General features: G+C 39.5%; 1 protein-coding gene across 1 annotated transcript; it reads left to right on the forward strand.

Moving 5' to 3' along the window:
- The first annotated feature begins 14,697 nt into the window (after positions 1-14,697).
- Positions 14,698-20,150, forward strand: TSPYL1 (TSPY like 1). Its single transcript, XM_068551180.1, has one exon. The coding sequence runs from the start codon at positions 14,808-14,810 to the stop codon at positions 16,116-16,118; it is 1,311 nt and encodes a 436-aa protein (XP_068407281.1). The 5' UTR covers positions 14,698-14,807; the 3' UTR covers positions 16,119-20,150.
- The last annotated feature ends 952 nt before the right edge of the window (positions 20,151-21,102 follow it).

Consider the following 21,102-nt stretch of genomic DNA (forward strand, 5'->3'; position numbering starts at 1 on the left):
TGTGTGGGCTTCTCTTGTTGCGGAGCATGGGCTCCAGGTGCGCAGGCTTCAGTAGTTGTGGCGCATGGGCTTAATTGCTCCGCGGCATGTGGGATCTTCCCGGACCAGGGATCGAACCTGTATCCCTTGCATCGGCAGGCGGATTCTTAAACAATGCAGCACCAGGGAAGTCCCAGCCTTAATCACTTTTTAAACTGACTTTCTTTAGAGCATTTAACAGTCCCCCCGATTATCTTTTTATATGTTTTTATATTTATTGTCTCTCTCTGCACACCAGAAAGTAAACTCCTAGTAGTCAGGGATTTGGCCTGCCTTATTCAAAGCTATATTCCCAGTACCTAGAACATACTAGGGATTTCAGAAATATTTCTTTACTGAAAAAATGTTTCCAAGATTGATGAGATTGAATGGAAGGGCTTATCTGTCGTACACATTGTAAGTATAACTCCAATATACCTTGTTTATCATTGGTTTACAATAATCATGAAGAGATGGTTTGCTAAGAAAAAGCAAAACTGATGAGATTATGGAAAATTTTTCATCAGTGGAGTCCTAGTTAATGGAATTCCACTTCTAAAGAGGTTTCTAATGATAACGTTCTAGTTATTTTTAGAATGAAAATAAAATGCAACTTCCAATTTTCTTTTTCCCCTTAAGTAAATCCATTTGTAGCTTTGAGTTAAAATTGTTCTGTTCCAGGGTTTAGTCATGCATTGAAAAGTAACTGAAACTAATGGTATCAAAAAACATACCAATTTCCAGGAGGTAAATTATTGCTTTCTGAAAACCTAAAAGCTTTTCTTGTTTAAATATTTAAATTAAGGCAGTTATATTTTATTTTCCATGTGGAGTTTCCTGCCTTCCCTTTCTACACACTGGCTAATTTAGCCATTGAATCACATCTCATCTTATATAAAGACCCTGAAATTAAAAAATGTTTGGGATAAAGTCAGCAAATTTTAAACAGGAAAAAATAGATGCATGCTGTCAGACTTCAATAGGACGCCGATGGCAGAACACAGTACTTCACAGTGAGCCTCAAAGCCCCCCAAATACAGCTCAACTCACATTCCAGCCTTCCTCCCTCCCCCTTCTTCCCTCTGCCCATGCCACTCAACTTTGTCTATACTTGCCCATTTCCCATCCTCTCCTCTAACACCTTTCTGCTTCCTTCAAGTCCCAGCTCGTGTCCCCTCTTCTATAAAACTCTCTCCAAACCCCCCAGGCAATCACTAGGTCTTTTTCCTGTGCTCAGCACTCAGATTGTACTTGGTAAAACATGCCTAACATTCACCTTTTCAAATTGCAGTGTAATGTCCTCCATCCCACTGGATAATCTCTCGAGCAGGAACAGTGTCTTTATCCTGGAATCCTCCACACTTACACTTACTTACTGGGAAGTGCTCAATAAGTAGTTGGTATTCAATTCATTTCAGCATACTTCCAGGTTCTGAGAGGGTACATTCTGCATATATTATTTTATTCTGCATTGGTAGTTGTTAATAAAGATGGGGTGGGAGAAGATTGGGGGAGGGACTTGTTACGCTCCAGTCTCCTCTTTTCCTTATATTCTCCCTCTGGCCTCAAGATGGGGCCAGCAACTATTGAATAGACTCTGGGCTGAGGTTCTGACTTGCTCAACTACCTCTAACACCATGAGCAGGGTATTAGCTCTCAGGTTTTTTCACTGACATCTTACCTCCATTTACGAATACTTCTTCCATCTACTCTCAGTCCTCAAGGACTCTTGTACCCTACAGCTTTTCAAGTCCCCTATTTAGGGCTTTCCTATTCCTTAACACTTCTATTAATACATTTAGACCCCAAAGTTCAATCTAAGAAGGTTGGTTTACAGGTTATTTACGTTACTTAAACTAGTGTATAAATACAGGAGCCTTTATATTTTAAAAGGAATCGGTTACCTGCAATGAAATTCTAATAAGTAATTTTTAACTTGGAAGCTAGCTGTGTTTTTGCTAACTGCAGCATCTTGCTTCTAAGCCTTCCATATAAAATAACTTTTTATAAAAAATAGACATACTTATTAACTATCCACTAATTACTAACTTGCATATTGTGACAGCTAATTTTATGTGTCTTTTGACTGCACTGCTTGACTAAACGTTATTTCTGGGTGTTTCTGTGAAGGGTATTTCTGAATGAGATTAACATCTGAATCAATGAACTCAGTGAAATAGATTGCCCTCCCTAATGTGAGTGGGCCTCATCCAATCCATGGAGACCCTGAATAGAACAAAAGGTAGAGGAAGAAGGAATTCACTCTTTTTCCCGGGCCTCATGCTTGAGCTGGGACATCTCATATTCTCCAGCCCTTGGACTGGGATTTACACCATCCACTCCCCTGGTTCTCAGGCCTTTGGACTCAGACTGAATTACACAACTGGCTTTCCTGGGTCTCCAGCTTGCAGATGGCAGATTATGGGACTTCTCAGCTTCCATAATCACGTAAGCCAATTCCCCCAAATAAACATGTCTATAGCTACCTCCTGATGTTTCTGTTTCTCTGGAGGACACTGACTAACACAGATATATTTTAAAAGATATACAGTACTTTAAATAAAAATTACTACCAAATAAATCACCAAGGTCACTTCTAGCTCATTGGTTAAAGCAACCAATGCTCCATAATACAGAGGTTCATCTCAGTGAATTGTTTCTGATTGAGTTCCAGTTGTTTTAAATTACTCTCTAACCTATTATTGGCCTCATCTTCCAAATTTAAGCAAAAAAAAAAAAATCCTTCATTTACCTTGAACTCAATATCACATTTTGAGCAAGTGTTTTTGCTTCAGCCTTTAAATACCAATCCAAAAAATTATCATAGCAAATATGTTAGTTTATGGTGTTTTCTTCTTTTGAGTGAATACTAAACTCTGTATTTGATCATATAAAGTTAAATTATTTCATCATTTTATGAAAGGGTTTTCTTTAATGTTGTTTGAAAAATATTTTAAATTAAAAGTGCAAATGTTATTCTAATGTCACCACCCCTCATTAAAATTGTAGGAAGCAAGGAGTTAAAGACCACTTTTCCTTTTCTCATCGCCATTTCCCCGGAGACCACAACTGTTGGCAGCTGGGTACACATCCTTTCCAAATATTTTCCATGTTTATATAGATATATGGGCATCAACTTATATTATTTATTAAAATACAATTATGATATATTTATCTACAGTGTTTTTTGTATCTTTCTAATTTAACATGGATACTTTTCGAAGTCACTACTTTGGATCCATTTTATTCCTTTTAAAAGGTTATGTAATATTCAATTTTTGAACATGCCGTAATTTATCCAACTTTTCTTCTACTGACTTTTAGTTTGTTTCCATTTTTGTGTGGAGGGGGGCTGATGCAATGGATTGAATGTTTGTGTCCCCCAAAATTCATATGTTTAAATCCTAACCCCTAAAGTGATGGTATTAGGAGGTGGGGCTTCTGGAAGGTAATTAGGTCATGAAGGTGGAGCTCTCACGAATAGTCTTAGTGCCCTTATAAAAGGGACTCCAGAGAGCTCTTGCCTTCTTTCCATCATATGAGGATACAATGAGAAGTCGGCAGTCTGCAAATGGGAAGAGGGCTCTCACCAAGCTTAACCATGCTAGTGCCCTGATCTCAGACTTTCAGCCCCTAGCACTACAAGAAATAAATTTCTGTTGTTTACAAGCCACCTAGCCTATAGTACTTTGTTATAGCAGCCTAAATGATTAAGACATCTGGTCTATCCCTACTTTAGTAAGGATATATGATTAGGACTTCCTTTAATTCCACTTCTTAGAAACTTTCTTCCTTCAACCCAACATCTCCTTGAATCAATCACATGGTCTTTCTCCTTTTCTGAACTGCCAGTTATGAAAGAACTGGCCTCACATGCTAGCTATATTTCTTCATTTCTCATTCACTCCTCAACTCTGTAACCATCCTGCCCCTCCACTCTTCTCAAACTGTTCTCCCTAAAGACACCCATGCCCACACGGTTGCCCAGTTCAGGAACTTTTCTTCCCAGTCTTCATCTCACTCAACATGGCTGCATCCTCTTAACCCTGGTTTCCTGAAGTCCATTTCTCCCTTGCCTTCTGGGACAACACTCTCTTCTGGTTCTTCTCCTACCTCTAATAGCTATTTCTCAATTTTCCTCTGCTTGTTCCACCTCACCTGTCTCTCTCATGTCGGTGTTCCAGAGTTCTATTCTTGGCTCTCCTTTCCTCTCCTTCTACGTGTCTTTCTGGTGTTCTTGTCCTCTCTGATAGTGTCAGGAGAAGAGTGTGATCTACAGGTAGATCTACCTCATCAGTGTATGGGATCGAAGTTAGTAGAAGGCCAAAAGCCTCATTTTTAGACTTGATAGCCTGAGGCAGAATAGTCAGGAAAACATTGCAAAGTAGATCTTCAGCAGGAAGGGAAAGATAAGATAAATATATGTAATGAAGCATATTAAGCAATTGCAAATGTTGTACCTGGATCCTCTGAATTCTAAAAATTCCCAGCTCTTCACTCATGTGGAATTTGATCAAAAAGTGATAAAATTTTATATTCAGGAGTTGACATACACTAATGAAGTAGATCTACCTGTAGATCACACTCTTCTCCTGACCTACAAATGCCTGAACTTATCTTCCCGTATCTCCAAAGGGCTACCTCAGATTGACAACAAAACTCTCCTTGTCTATAGCTGAACTCATGATTTCTCCCCTCTTGTCAAAACCTGACCCTCTGCCTATATTTCATAACTTACATTTCCACCCATCCTTGTGGTCCAAACTAAAACAAATCAATCTTCCTCAACTCCTTGCCCACCTTCATATCTAGTTTTTTTAATCAGTTCTTTTATTATTTCTCTGAAGTCATCTGTTCTGTTACTACCACATTTCTAAAGATATATTCATTAATCCTTGCCTGAATCATTTCAACATTTCACAACTGATCTCCCAGCCTTTAACCATACAACCTTCAAGCCGTTTTCTTGGCAATTAAGTTATTATCTGATATAATGTATGTTAGTCCCCTGTTTAAAGACCTCCAATATCCTCTAATATTCACAGGGTTTTAAAATGCATATATACACTATATGCATATAATAATGTATATTACACACACAAGTATATAAGAGACTGTTAGTCATTAGACTCCATTTTATTGAACCATCACCCCCACCCCCAACTAATTGCCCTCTCTTTCAGCCATTCCCCAAGCTGTCTGAGCTCCTACTTGAGTCCCAGGTCTTTGCTCAGGGTATTTCTTCAGCCTAAAATTCTCTCTCTCCCTCTTCTTGTTATAATCCTATTTTTCTATTAGGACTCATCTCAAAACTTTCTCCTCTGTGAATTCTTACACAGCTCTCTTGTCAATTATAGGAACATAAACTTCCTGTTCTGTGAATCCACAGCCCTTGGCTCACACCACTCTTGCTGCATTTATCATCTGGTATTATAATTATCTATTTCTCTATCTTCTCCACAATGGCATAAATTCCTAATGAACAAAGTTCACATCTTTCAGATCTTTGAATCCTATCACACAGTTCTGTGTCTTGCACGTAGTAAACACCAACAAATATGTTTTGAGTTTACAGTTTAGAAAGACCAAATAGAGTGGTCAGGTTTCCACTCTATGCCTCCAATCTACTGTCCTCCAAAAGACAATGCAGACCAGAATGGTGACTAGACAATTTAGCAAATTTAGATTGGGTGCTCTGTTTACTTTTTTGTATTAGTAACACAGTTCTAGGATCAGCATTTCATCAGCAATTTCACTGGGGATAAACCCAGAACACTTTCTCTCTTCGGGAGAGAAGAAAGTAGTTAAGATGATCCTGTTCGGTTTTTGCAATCAGGGAAATGTTTCCAATAATGAGAGACTATATATGGGCAGATGAAATGCTAAGTGGGAAGGATGCAGATTACCATTCTTTTCTCAGGGTAAGTTAGAATTATTTTCAAACTGGACTTCATGCATTTCCTGATAACAAACCTTTACTTTCAAAATTTCCTCCTGAGTATAGTACAGTGAAAACTAATGAAATATTTACAGGCAGAGCTCTTTTTACCCTTGAGTTCATTCATTGCAAATGAACTCTTTGAACCCCACGTCTAAGAATCTGGAAATGCTGTTAAGTTACAAATAGCAGCAGTAGCAGGTGGTACTGTTTCTTAAATCTGTCCCACATTTAATAAATGTTTCCACTGAGGGCACTTGTCTCCTAAAAGCCGTATGTTCTGTTTAGATTAATACATACAGTTTCCATGGTTGTTAAAGCTGGATTTCAGTGTGGAATCATTCAATCAATGCAGTCAACACTGCAGGATGATCCTCTGGGTGGCGGGCACTGAAAAAGCAGTTATCAGGAAAGAGCCAATAGTCCTTGAGTTCCCTGGCTACTGTCAAAGATTTTAAAAAATCAGAAAAGCAACATGGCATAGCAGAAAGAGCTTGGAAGTCAGCCAAACTGGGTTTTTATCCACACTACATTACTTACTAGCTATATAGCTTTAGGCAAGTCACTTGACGTCTCTGAGATTTCCTAATCTTTCCAATAAGGTGAATTCTACCTATGTCATACAGGAAGATGAGATAATTTCTATTAATGAGCAAATGAATGAATGATGGTCTCCTTCCAAATCAACCATTCACATTTTTAAGACAGATGTGCATAGAATGGATTGCTCACAGACTCAAGGAAGTTGTAATATAGTCTTAGAGCCAAAGAATTCACAAGGCAGAGTTCTCAGGTAACAGATGAAGTGTTATGAAAGAAAACCAAAGTATCAAGTTAGACACTATAATACGAACTTTTCATATTGAATTAATTTTTATGTGCAAAGTATAAATGACCTTGATGAAACTTGCTTTAAAACAAGAGGGCTGTTTTTCATCATGACAGTCTGGTTGTTCCAATAAGGTTCTTTGACCTTGGGACTGTACTTTAAAAAATTACTGATATTTTTGTAACTTATATATGAGCTCTGGAGTTTTAATTAACAGCCACAGCACAAATTCATGGGAACAATGTTTAAAGAGTTTATCTAGAAAAGGCAAAGAAATATTTTCCCTTGTATGAAATTTCTTAACCTTAGGAGTTTGAGATGCTTTCAAATATAAAAATCATGTTTATTCAATGGCTTTACTGTCAATTTTCGGTACTGTACCAAACAAATCCCTATGATTCATAGTAAAATTTTTTAAATCTACATAACTATTTCCATTAATTGTTTTTTTCATTTTATTAAAATGTTTTTCATCTCACTAAAAATACAGTAGGAGTTCATTACCAAGAACACATTTTATGGGTTATTTAAATGACTAATGTAATTACGCAAATTTTTCAACTAACTCTTTCTGAATTTGATTCATTTAGCTTCAGTCCTTTCTCTGAAGGGTAATGGCTCACTTTGGTAAATTATTTTAAATCTAAGTTTTATAGTGAAGGATGTGGGTTGCATAATACTTGGATTATCTTTTTGATATTAAGTGAGCCAGTAGATAAGTACTTCCAGTGAGAATACTTACTCCCAATATAAACACACACAGTTTTTGCTAAAAAGTTAACTGAAAGCATGAATTTTAATAAATAATTTTTTTCTAAGAACTTTATAAAGCATAAGCCTCTCTCTGTGGTATGGCATTTTAATTCTAGCAAGCCTTTTTTCTACCACCTGAAGGTGCTATATGTCTAGTACAGCATTGTCCAATATAACTTTCTGCCACAATGAAATGTTACACACTGTCCAATACAGTAGCCACTAGCCAGATGTTGCTACTGAGAACCTGAAACATGGTGTGACTGATTAAATGAATTTTTAATTTTAATTAATTTAAATTTAAATAGCTACATGTGGCTACTGACCATTATATTGGACGGTGCAGGTCTAGAATGTATGTTGAAATAACTGGAGCAGTGGACAAGTATACTTACTATGTCCTAATGCCCCATCTCCTTCTCAAGCCCCTCAGCTCTTACCCATAGCAGGATACAAGTCAAGTGTCGTTTCTTCCATGAAGCTTTCACTGACTACTTTAATCCACATGGATGTCTTTCTCCTCTGAACTCCTAAACACTAATCTGTTTTATAATGGAATTTAGTACCCAGTTATTATACCATGGACAATAGTTTAATGTATGTAAGTTTTAGCATAAAAACAATACAAATAATAGTACCAGCTTCTATTCATTGAAAGCTTATAATGTTAAATATTTTACAGTATCTTATTTCATCTTTTTAATAGGTCTCTAAAGCATGTATTATAATCTCTATTTTATCTAGGAGGAAACTGTGACTCAGAAAGATGAAGTTACTAGTCCAGGTCAAACAGCTAGTTAGTGGCAGAGCTGGAACTTGAAACCGGGTCCATGACTTCTGTAATACAGTGTAAGGGCCTTGTCAGAGTAGGCAGGGTCATATGAGATACTTTGGCCTGATTTGATTATGGGAAGCCATTATAACAAACCTAAGCCTGTGTGAGAAAACTAATTTGTAACGATTACAGCTTAGAGGGAATAAAAGATTATGATTCAATTTCAATTACAAGAGTATTTCATTTACAGTGAGAGACCATTCCAAAGTTCTTCCATCATAGACTAGATATACCACTTTCTTAGAGACGAGTTGCTCCCTCTAGTGAAAAGCGATGGGAATACCGTACCCCCAAGTATTCAAATGAGAAAATCTCTGTAGAAGCGGTACCTTCCTAAGGGGTCTCTTGGAAATTTGTGGAGGTGAGTTTTAGATATTACAAAGAATGGAGGTTGTTATTGGCTTTCATTAGGTGGGCCAGGGATGCTAGATATCACGCAGGAAGTCCTCATCAACAAGACACTAGTCTATTTCTGGGAGGGAAAACCCAGTTATATTTATCTATCTGAGCCTGGAATTCAACATCATTTTACATATAAAAACAAAATATGTTTGCACTGTTTTACTATGCAATGAATTTTCCAGGAAGGAAACTACGGCATTTCATCTGACTAAACACTGTCAGTTGTAAAATATAATATTACTTAAATATCACCAAGAATGAGAGGCAGACAGAGAAAAGGGAAGAAAAACATTGCCAATTAAGCTATGACAGTGCATTCTTATACATAATTTTATCTCTATTTAAAGGGCTCCTTTAGACATATTTAGACACAAGTCAAACACACCTGGACACATATAAAAGAAAAAAAAAGCAAAATAAATTAAGGTATTTCTAAAACTTCTTTATATTCAGAAAATTTTTGACTCAGAGTTGTCAACATCCATGTTTTTCAAAACAAAATTATTCTCTTGCTATCGAGTATTTTGATGATGCTGTATTTCTTAAAACAGTGCTCAACTCGTGTCCAGGTTTTCTTCAAAGCCACTGACACCAATTTCGTATGTTTTGATGTTGGCACTTTTTGAGCCTTCCAAAGATATTGATGGGAAGTTTTCAGACAACAACTAGCGGTTATAACCATTCTTCACATGGTTTTCAAAGAGTCTGTCTGGAAATGAAATCGGTAACAGTAACCCGGTTTGCATATGTTCAGGCAATGACAGTAACAATGATCATTACTGACACCTGGCTGACAGTGCTTATAAAACACACCCTGATTTCAGAGATGTGAAAACATATTTCTTGGGCTTCCCTGGTGGCGCAGTGGTTGAGAATCTGCCTGCTAATGCAGGGGACACGGGTTTGAGCCCTGGTCTGGGAAGATCCCATATGCCGCGGAGCAACTAGGCCCGTGAGCCACAACTACTGAGCCTGCGCGTCTGGAGCCTGTGCTCCGCAACAAGAGAGGTCACGACAGTGAGAGGCCCACGCACCGCGATGAAGAGTGACCCCCGCTTGCCACAACTAGAGAAAGCCCTCGCACGGAAACGAAGCCAAAAATAAATAAATTAATTAGTTAATTAAAAAAAATATATATTTCTTACAATGGAAGAACTACAGAGCTGGGCAAGCGAGGGGAACTTTTCCAGAACTTAACCAAGATTTAGTCACCATTTCAGAAAATCTCATCACCAAGAATAACGCTACTGATGATATCTGAGCCACCAGGAAAACCTACCTGTATCAGTCTCCATCCATGGTGATTAGAGCAACAGGTGTAACTTTCTAACTACTTTGTCATTTCTTATAGCTTAGGCATGTTAATGCCTTTACACGTTGAAACAGATACTATTATAAATTAGTTTTATTTCTCTTTTATATCAGGTCGTCATTATATTGATGTTTTTCTATTTATATGTGTAGGTGGATTACATTATCCATGAATTTCAAGAAGGTAATGACTATTAGAAAATATCTGTTATAAAAAGGTGACGTTGGGTCTGATAGGGTTTAGAAAATACTGAATTTAGGTATCATGAATAACTGCTTTTCCTCTAAACAGAAATCAAATTCTTGGGCACTTTCCTAACAAATATTAATATGCTTGTGGATAAGGAAATGGGGGAGGAGGCATAAAATTGCATATTAATTTAACACTAAGAGAGGACAGTTTTATGCTCTTATTTTAAGAAGTGACTTTGCATTTTGCTCAGAGAGCATGATCTCTTGAGTCAAACTACCCAGATTTAATTCATGGGCCTACCATTTTGTAGGTAATTTTGAGTGACTCAGTCTCTGCCTCATTCCCCTAGTGGGTAAAATGAAGGTCATAACAGCATTACCTCACAGGGTTCTTATGAGAACTAAATGATACAATGGGATGGTGTTTACAACACTGACTGGTACATCAGAAGCAGTAAATATGTGAAAGCTTCATTAATTGCAAGCATAAAATATATCATTCTGCAAAACAAAGATGTCTGAACTTCTGCTAAAATCTTTACCATCTGAGAAATCTTTCCTGAAGAATCAATGATTCCTTGATATATGGAGAATAATTTCATAGTTCTGTGAACGTTTTCTCACAGAACCATATTAGAATATATTAGATTCCTTGGGGTAGTGGGGTTTACTGCCAACTGCCCCACAACTGTTCTGTAGTGTACAAATACATCTTAGATTCCAAAGTGCAAGAAGGTAATATATGAAACATAACCAAAATATATTCCCACATCAAGTAAAATGTAAAGCAGTACAGACACACTGTTAGTTTTTGTAAGATCATCAAGGTTTTAATTTATTCAAATCAACAAATATCCTTAAGAATCTACCAAAATCTCAGCTCCATGCTATGTTGAGTAAATACAAAGGAAGAAGCAACTGGGCTCCTATCTCATGGGATGATGCTGGGATGCTGGGATGATGAGACTGACATGTATGAAACAACCAGGGTCACTAAGAGGAAGAGTATAATTACATCTAAATTGTATGGCACAGCTCATAAGAGTTGCAGGAATTCAGAGGAGGAGTGGTAGAGTGGTAAAGGAACTCTACCTTAGGGGTAGAGTTAGGGAGAGGGAGGCAAAATGTAGTGTATGACCTTGGTTAAGGCAGTTAACCTCTCAGCATTATTGTTTCCTCTTCTATAACGTTTGACAATTTAATGCATGTAAAATGCCTAGCACGATCTAAAGCAAGAAAGGTTTGTGGTGAGGTCTTACAGAATGGGTAGTATCTGCCCAAATAGAGTGTGTTTCAGATAGCAGGATAACCTGCATCATATAAAAGAGACACATATCACTTTTAAGGTTTTAGGTTAAAAAAGGAAGAACTCACAAGGAATAGCCCTACTATAATAAGTACAATCTTCTGTGGCAAATAGCAACCACATTTTTTTTCCCTGCATGGCGAAGTAACTCCTTTAGCATGTGAGACTTCGTACAGGTTGAAATCCCAGACAGTTCCTTCTGACAAGCAGACTCTTTCTTTAAAAAAAGAAATGGCATAGAACACACATATCTGCTTTTCCTTCTAAATCCTTGCTTCTAGCTGCCCCTTCTCTTATTCAAAAGTGAGCACTTACTCCAAAGTGATCATAACCTTGGCCTTCCATTTTCTATAATAAAGAATTAAATCACAATCACTTCTCTAATGTGATTTTCAGATAATTAAAATTAGAAGAAATTTAAGTTTGTCCTCATTTCTGATTCATTCAATCAAATAGTCTATATCATGGCCTTTTTCAAATGTACTGACAATAAGCGAAGGAAGGAAGGGTTCCCCCAAAGTGTCTCAATACTCTTGAGGGAAATTACACTCACCACAGTCCTGATTACATTTACATGCACCATCTATCACTGGAGTCTTTCCTAACATTATCAGTTAGAGTACTAATTAATTATATTTTCGGACATCATAATGGTGACTTGGACAAATAAAGCCACATCTTCTTGTACTGGTCAAAGCCTGATACTGTCTTCCGCTCAAAATTAGAAGGCATGTTAGTAATAAAAGCTTCCACTTTAGGCCAAATTAAATTATTCTAGTTCCAAGATAGAGGATGATTTCATAGTAATGAGGAAGAAGTGGGCCTTGTAGAAAATTCCATTATTCATTCTTATCTATACAAAAGTAATTTCAGCCACGCATTACAGGCTCATATCCATTTCTTGCAGACAGAAATGAAGTAAGGCTTGGAATCGTTACCTTGGCTTGTTCAGAAATGAGAGAAGAATTGGAAATACAGTGCTGGTGGTTTGAGGCTTTGCTATGTAAACTCACCCAAATATGTCAGTCCTTTCAGTGTTTGTTTGTCGTACAGTGTGACCACACAAATATACATTATTTGTAAAACAAAACTGTTTTCCCTGTGGTTTTTCTATGCTTTCTGAGGCTTTGATGCATATGTCCAAATTCATTCTGACTAGGATTTCGTTACTGAAGACAGTAGAGCAGTCCTCTGGTTTGCTGGTGGCTGACAGGGAGGAGAGCAGGGTGACAACCCATGTGCCCCTTACTTCTGCAAGCACCAAGCCGCAGGCAGAAGAAATCGTATTCTGTGCATCTGTTCCTTTGTTTAACATTCTAATAATCTATGCAACACTGTGGAAGGCAGTGTACCAGGCACTAGGTAAACAGTACTAAACAAAACCATGACCCTGTCCTGGAGTTCACAGTCTTCTCAAACATATTTTATGGTAGGTTTTGGGTTTAACTTTGCCTTTCTGTGTACGCATTGCCTAAGTATATTTCTGGACTTGATAGCCAAAAAGAGACTCAAGATACAAAACATCGTAGCTGTTGGGCAGGACCTCAGGGGAAGCAATGGTGAGGTTGAAGGGGATGCTGCCAGGAAAAACTTGAGCCACACATAGACGCAACCAAACCTCAACCCAAGGAGTGTTCATTTCATACTGTTGTAACAAATTACGACAAACTTAACAGCTTAAAACTACACAAATTAATTATCTTACCGTTTTGGAGGTTAGATGAACTCAAGGTGCTGGTGCAGTTGCATTCCTTTGGAGGCTCTATGGGAAAATCTATTTCCTTCCTTTCCAGCTTCTAGAGGTTACCTTTATACCTTGGATCTTCGTTCCTTCCTCCATCTTCAAATCTTTTTTCTTCTTTCTCTCTCTTTCTCACCTCTGCTCTGGTCATCACATCTCACACTGACACTCCTGCCTCCTTCTTATCATCATAATTACACAGGGTCCATCCACCTGAATAATCCAGGACAATCTTTCAATCTCCGGCTCCTTAACCGAATCAAATCTGCAAAGTCCCTCTTGCCACGTAAGATAACATACAGGTTCTGAAGGTTAGGACATGGACATCTTGGGGGGCCATTATTCAGTCTACTATACAAGGCAAAGCAAATAGAAAAAAAAAACGTTTGCCTCTTTTACACCTTGAGGCAACTAACTGAAAGCTGGCATTATGCAGTGTCTTTTCTACTTAAGACCATCTTGGTTACCCGTTTTAACTGGCTTTTCTTCATAAAAATGGCAGTGGGTGGCCCCTCCACCGGTATTTCTCTGAGGCCTCCTAACTCTCTAACACCAGTTTTCCTCACAAGTCAACAAACTAAAACAACCAGAGACACTGACATCCCTCTTAAAGTTAGCTCTATGAGCTAATTACCATGAATAGATACTTCACCAAAGCCAACCTTTCCTACCTCCTTGCAGAACTAAACTCGTTAATAGATTAATAGTTAACGGGGCTGGAAATAGCTTTTCTATTTCCTGCAGTGAGGGGCCATGGAGCAAGATTTAGCAAATCGATCCTGACTTAATTCCTGCAGACATTACGCAGGACAAGCTCTTCTTTGATGCAGATTATAAAGGTAAGACTAGCAAGGAACAATATGCATCAATTTCGTGGTGAAAAGTCGCTCAGTAGCTTTTTCTCCCAGTGATGTCAGAGGCCAGAATATTTTCATTTCACTTCTACTTGAGAAAAGGGAAACAATTTGCTATTCAACTTAGTTTAAAAATAAAGAGAAGATTTTTGCTCCTGGCCATTATGGAATAACAGGGAGTAGATTTACCTTCCTGCCTAGAAAATACCAAACACCAGAAAAACATGTTTTCAGACGACAGCAGGCAGTGTAGTACTGGGATCCCTACAAGCTGGAGGTACTCTCCAGATGCATCGCAGGGAGGGTCCTCACTGCTTCAGCCTCTGAGTGCGAGCCACATTTATTTACGTAAGTCAAACTATCAGTCCACCCGATTAAATTCATAGGAATAAAACTAAGAGAACACGCCCGGACCACAGGGTACCAGGTAAGCCAGGCCAGGACTTGCCAATTCTCGCGTCAGGGTGAGAGCTACAGCCGTGACGTCACCCTCACGGAGACGCTCGCGAGACTAGGGAGTGGGTGGCGAGAGCGGCGGGTTTTCGGTGAGAGCGGTGGTTATTCCCGGAGCGCGGCTTCTGCGAGGAAAAACAGACGGTAGCCTGACGTTTGTCTGGCTGCTGCCCACATGAGCGGCCCGGCTGGGGTCGAGAGGACGCCTCTCCCTGAAACCCACAGTCTCACCGTTCCCGACCGTGGCCCCGGAGACCCGGATTCTCCCAGGTGCCTGAAGCTCCGTGAGGAAACTGAGGCGTCACAGGTGATGGCGGAGACGGGTGAGGGGAGCTTCGAAGCCGTTGCGCTCCCACCGTCCCAGCTTCCAGAGGAGCGGGGCGCCCCCCGCGCTGCTCCCGCAGGTCCGGTCTGTGCCGGTAAGCCCCATATCGGAGGCGGTGGGGATGGCGGTTACGTAGCGCCCGAAGCGGGGCAAGAGCAGGCTCCGCCTCCCAGGGAGAGACTGGAAACGGCGTCTGTATCCCTGGCGACGGACGGCAGCCGGGGAAATGGCGGCCGGCGGGGAGAGCCGCGGGGCTCGGGTGGGGAGAAGGCCCTAGAAACCTGTGGCGCGGAGAGGTTCGGATCTGACCTGATGGCGGAGGCGAAGGCTGAGGAAGTGAAGACTGAAGAGGGCCCCATCTTCTCAGTCACAGTGGATGAGGAGGTGGCGGAGAAGGAAGGAGTGAAGGAGGAGGAGGGAGTGGAGCAGGAGATGGAGATGGAGGAGAAGCCAGTAGGTGAAGAAATAGAAATGGTGGAGAATAGAGTGGTGGAGGAGGCAGGGCACCGGCCCCTGCGGATGGATCTCCGCATGAACCCTCTGGAGGCCATCCAGCTGGAGCTGGACACTGTGAATGCTCAGGCTGACCGGGCCTTTCAGCAACTAGAACATAAGTTCGGACGGATGCGTCGACACTACCTGGAGCGGAGGAACTACATCATTCAGAATATCCCGGGCTTCTGGGTCACTGCCTTTCGAAACCACCCCCAGTTGTCCCCCATGATTAGGGGCCAAGATGCAGAGATGTTAAGATACATAACCAATTTGGAGGTGAAGGAGCTCAGGCACCCTCGAACAGGCTGCAAGTTCAAGTTCTTCTTTCGAAGAAACCCCTATTTCCGAAACAAGCTGATTGTCAAGGAATATGAGGTCAGAGCCTCTGGCCGAGTGGTGTCTCTTTCCACTCCAATCATATGGCGCCGGGGCCGTGAACCCCAGTCCTTCATTCGCAGGAACGAAGAGGTCGTTTGCAATTTCTTCACCTGGTTTTCAGACCACAGCCTTCCAGAGTCTGACAGGATTGCTGAGATTATCAAAGAGGACCTGTGGCCAAATCCACTGCAATACTACCTGCTGCGTGAGGGAGTCCATAGAGCCAGACGTCGCCCAATAAGGGAGCCAGTGGAGATCCCCAGGCCCTTTGGGTTCCAGTCTGGTTAAACTTTGCCTTTGGGAATGTTCCTGCATAAAGTCCCTTTCCGCCTCTTGCTGGACCTGTGCTTGGGCAACAGAAATGGGTATGCCGTCTACTTCCCCCCCCCCTCTTTCTGACATTTCTGCCGCCTTTTTCCCCTGGACATTCAGTTCTCTCAGCCTCAAGATTGAGACCATCATGACCACACCCCTCCACTTCCACATGTGCATTAATATCACATGCTGCATGGCCATGATTCACACCACTCCTAAGCCAAGTTTGTGATGATGTAAATTGCACTGCCTTTATCTGCACTACTTGGACCCCGTTTGTTCCCAGGGTCTCCGGTCTGCCTCTTATGCCTGGAATTCTAGATTTGTCTAGGAGCCCATTCTACACACTTTGCTTTGCAGTGGACAGTTGCGGGCCTTTAATGATATCAAGGGAGAACAACAGTGGACCACTTGGCCTGTATGATTTATGTGACTCCATTGCTCTTCTTGCGCCTCTGGTCGCCACCTGTCGCTGTCTGCTACTGGCTGTGCCCTTAGCTGCTACCTACTGGATGAACATCTTCTAGACCATTGTCAGCCCCACTCTGGTTTCTGGTAAACAATCTCCAGGTTTCCTTCCAGCACACAAAAGACCTTCCATTCTTCTCCCCAAAAGACCTCTCCTCTACTCCTCACCCCCACCCCCCTTTCCTCCACTCCCATCATCCAGAACCCTATTACTTGTCAGGCAAGTGGTTGAGGTGACAAGGTAGACTTGTCCTGGTGGCAGGATGGTCTAAGGCTGGTGTCCATTCAAAGTACCAGGCTTTCTCAGCCTCAACTAGTGAATTCAGCCAAAACTTAGGTACCTCTTTGTGCCTCCTTTTCTCATCGGGAGCGTGATTAAGTGCCAGGGTGGCAGTACACTTTCTCCAGTGTCTCTCTCCTGGCTCTTAAAAGAAGTGATAGCTCATAAACATCTGCAGAATCAGGTCTTTTAGTTTTAATTTGGCTCTCCATTATTTCCAGGGACAGGTTGTCTTGTGTAATAGACTACCAGAGCTCTTATTTCCCTCTGCTTTCTTCCCTATCCTCCACCCACTTTAGCAACATCTAGAGGGTTTAAAGGGAGACAGATTTATTAGATTAAATGAAAAGCAATACCTAGGCCCTAATGGATGGAAGAACTAAAGATATTGTGATGGGTGCCCAAAGCATGGGAAACTAAACAGAAGACCACAGGCAAAAATGAGCCAGGTAAAAATTGGGCCTAAAATGAAGACTGAGAGCCTTCAAGGAAGGTTCTTTCTCTGTCAGTGGTGATGAGAGAAGTTCTTTTTCTCAGGATAAACATGGGAGAATTGAAGGGGGTTGGAATGTTAAATATGTTGTCTAGAGAAGAGATCTTTAAAGAAATGCAACGCAACTTTGAGTGCTTTCTTTCATTTTCATTTGACTGACTTTATGAGGAGGGTTAATACTGTGTCTTTTATTTCACTAGTATTTAGTAAATCCTGTTATGTTATTTCTGCTTACTGGGAAAATTGAGCTGTACAGGCTTTATTTTGCTTTCAGTTGGGAACATTTGGAACAGTCTTATTTTCCTGTATGATATAGAGACTTAAATGAATATCTGTAGTGGATTTCAACTTGTTTCTGTTAAAACCGTATCCTTAGAAATATAATTTGAATAACTTGTTCTTGTCATATTATTAAGACTTTGGAAATTGTTGTCTTCATGGAAAAATAACTTACTAAAAATGTGTGGCTTAATTGTCTTGATTATTTGCTCAGTTAACAACTTAGTAATTGATGTGTCTCTTTTCCTAAGTAGCATAAATACTTGTGAGGTTGCTCTGTCACATTGAAAGTATACCATTGATATATTTGTCTTTCCTTATATGCATGATGGTAAAATAAAAGCATGTTACTCTGCTAGATTTCTTATTTCTCACCCTGCGCATAAAAACACATGAAGAAATTGTTCTAGGTGACGGCAGGTTATGGAATTATTAAAGTTCTTAAATGTATACAATAGGCGTTATCCCAAAAGTAAGAAAATGAGGAACACTACTTTTGGTAGGGAGGTTTGTTGTTTTCGTTGTTTTACTTTAAAATGGTAACAATTTCAACTTCTTACTCATGATTGCATTCTTTTCCATACAGCTTGTGTAGCACCATCCCCCCTTCACTTCCTTAAAGCCTCCATTTCTATCTCTATAAATGATATTCTCAGGTCATTCAGGCTCTCTTTATTCACTTGTGCATTTAGTAAGCAAACATTCATAGAGTTCTTATCATGAGTGATACACTCTTCTATCCTTATACTTTCTCAACTGTAGAAACTTGTTCTTTTCTTCAAACCTCACCACCTTCTGTGTCAAATCCTTTAAGGCCTGTCATAGATAACTTTTGCCTTATAGTTTTTCTGTTCTTCTTAGGGAAGATGAAATATTTCTTTTTGTACTTAGTGTACTTTGTAGGGACCTCTGTTCTAGAAAATAACATGTAATAATTCATTATAGTGAATTCCACAAATAGTTATTAAGGCATTTTGTCAGGTCCTGGGAAGGTAAGTCCATTCCCTTTGTTGTTAAAGAATTGGGGAAAGACTGATGTCCAAATAATTGACACAGTGATACAGTAAAATAAAATAGATATACTTTCACATGTTTTTCACTCTTTCCCTTTCTTTCTAATTTGAAAGCTTTGTGAAAGCAGATGTAGGGTGTCTTTTACTTTCCTTACTGCATCTAGCATAATGTTTTGCCCATAGTTGTCACCAGATAAATATTTATTGAATGACAAAATGAATAACTCAAATGCGAAAAAAGAACACAATAACTTAGTACTCAGAAAAGATTTTTGATGAGGTAATGGAAAGAAGAAAACAGTTTTCAAGGCATTTGTAAAAGTGATGTCAACAAATTTGCAAAGACTTCCTTAAATAAATTTCTTGTTTAAATAATTAGAAAAGGTTTAAACACTATAACATTTAACTTTTCACTTGCCATTTTAACAGGGCATTAATTTTGGATCAACTTTTATGTGCTTTGTTTTTGTACATTTTAAGGTGACAATCACACTGGAGATAGAAGGGGGGTTAGACTCTATAGACATGTTCTGTCTGATACAGTAGCCATTTGTCACCAATGGCTATTGAGCACTTGAAATGTGGTTAGTCCAAATTGAGATCTGCTAAAGTATAAAATACATACTTGATTTCAGAGACTTAGTGTGGAAAAAAAGGATGTAAAATGTCTGAATTTTTATATTGATTGCAGATTGAAATATTTTGGATATATTGGGTTAAGTAAATATATTAATAAAATTAATTTCCCCTACTTATACACATTTTTTAAAAGTGGCTGCTGGTAAATTTTATATAGTACAGTGTGGTTCTAGACTTCTTGAAGAATATGTCAAAGCATATAAAATATCTGTAAAAGTTAAACATGTTAATCTTTTCTCCCCATGAAATTTTTTGTGACTTTAGGGCAAGGTTTATCTAGCTAAAATTCAAGATGTGTAAAGTATAGCTAGAAGCCAATGGGTAAAAGGTAAAATGATATGTCTTTAATCAATTTGTTCTTGAGTACCTAAGATATACTCAGTACTTCGTAAAACGTATTGTGTAAAACTAATTTGGGGTATAAGTAGGGTAGATATGGGTGCCAAATTTGCACTGATAGTTACATTGGTTATTTAAAGTAGTCTCGGGCTTCCCTGGTGGCACAGTGGTTAAGAATCCACCTGCCAATGCAGGGGACACGGGTTTGAACCCTGGTCCGGGAAGATCCCACATGCCACGGAGCAACTAAGCCTGTGCGCCACAACTACTGAGCCTGTGCTCTAGAGCCCACAAGCCACAACTACTGAAGCCTGCACGCCTAGAGCCCATGCTCTGCAACAAGAGAAGCCACCGCGATGAGAAGCCCACGCACCGCCAACGAAGAGTGGCCCCCGCTTGCCGCAACTAGAGAAAGCCTGTGCGCAGCAACAAAGACCCAACTCAGCCAAAAATAAATAAATAAATAAATAATAAAAAAATAGTCTCTAACAACGTTTATGGCCTACAGCTTCGTATTTTTCTAGAATTAAATGGTCTGTAATTTTTGGTTTACAGATGTACGTGAAGCTCAGAAAATAAAATAATTTCAGTCAGTAAACACACCATTTTGTGTGTGTTACGTGGGCTCCAAATTTTAACAGTTGGCCAGCAACAGAAAAAAAATATCCCAAGCTAGCATTGGACCAAGTCAATTCAATGCTCACCACTTGAAGAAGCATATTTTATTTTATTTTTTAATATTTATTTTATATTTTTATGTTCTCTGTGCCTTCCTGAAAAGTGTATTTTATTTTTGAAAATTAGTGTAGTCTAAAGCGTAGTGAAAATTAGAATTTGCAGCAATTACTACTTATTTTGTATTGGATACTATATTAAGGATTATATGGGATAGTAAAGGTTGTCCTTGCCCTTGAGGAACTATCTCATTGAGGGGGTGCCATTCTTTGGATGTTTCCTCTTCAGCAAATTCACATCCTCAAACTAGTTGTGTGCATAAGAAAACTCGGGGGCTTAATGTGGCCAGGAGGAGGTGTCAGAGATGATCAGGACCATACCTTCAGGGCCATCTTCCTCTCCCTCAATGTTAGTATATAATTGAAGTCCTAGATTGTATAGAAGTGACAGATAACAATCTTTATCCATTCATCAGAATGGGAGGTGTTTCACTTGTGAACAGTACCGGCTCCATGTTTGCTTGAAGTGAATTGTTTGAGCTCTGAAGGGTCACCTTGATCTATTTCCTCTGACCTCAGAGGTTCTTGAAACCTACAGAAGAATTTCCATGATGCTACCTTAGGAAAACTGAATGTCTACTTCTCGGTCTCACTTTTTCAGGATTTGCATTTAATATAATTTCCTTTAAAACAGGCCAGGAAGAAATGGTTCTATTAAAAATGGAAAAGGTCAGTTAGGTAAATTCCTAATTTTTATAAATAACCAAATGTC

The sequence above is a fragment of the Eschrichtius robustus genome, chromosome 9, assembly GCF_028021215.1.
Source record: "Eschrichtius robustus isolate mEscRob2 chromosome 9, mEscRob2.pri, whole genome shotgun sequence".
NCBI classification, from domain to species: Eukaryota; Metazoa; Chordata; class Mammalia; order Artiodactyla; family Eschrichtiidae; genus Eschrichtius; species Eschrichtius robustus.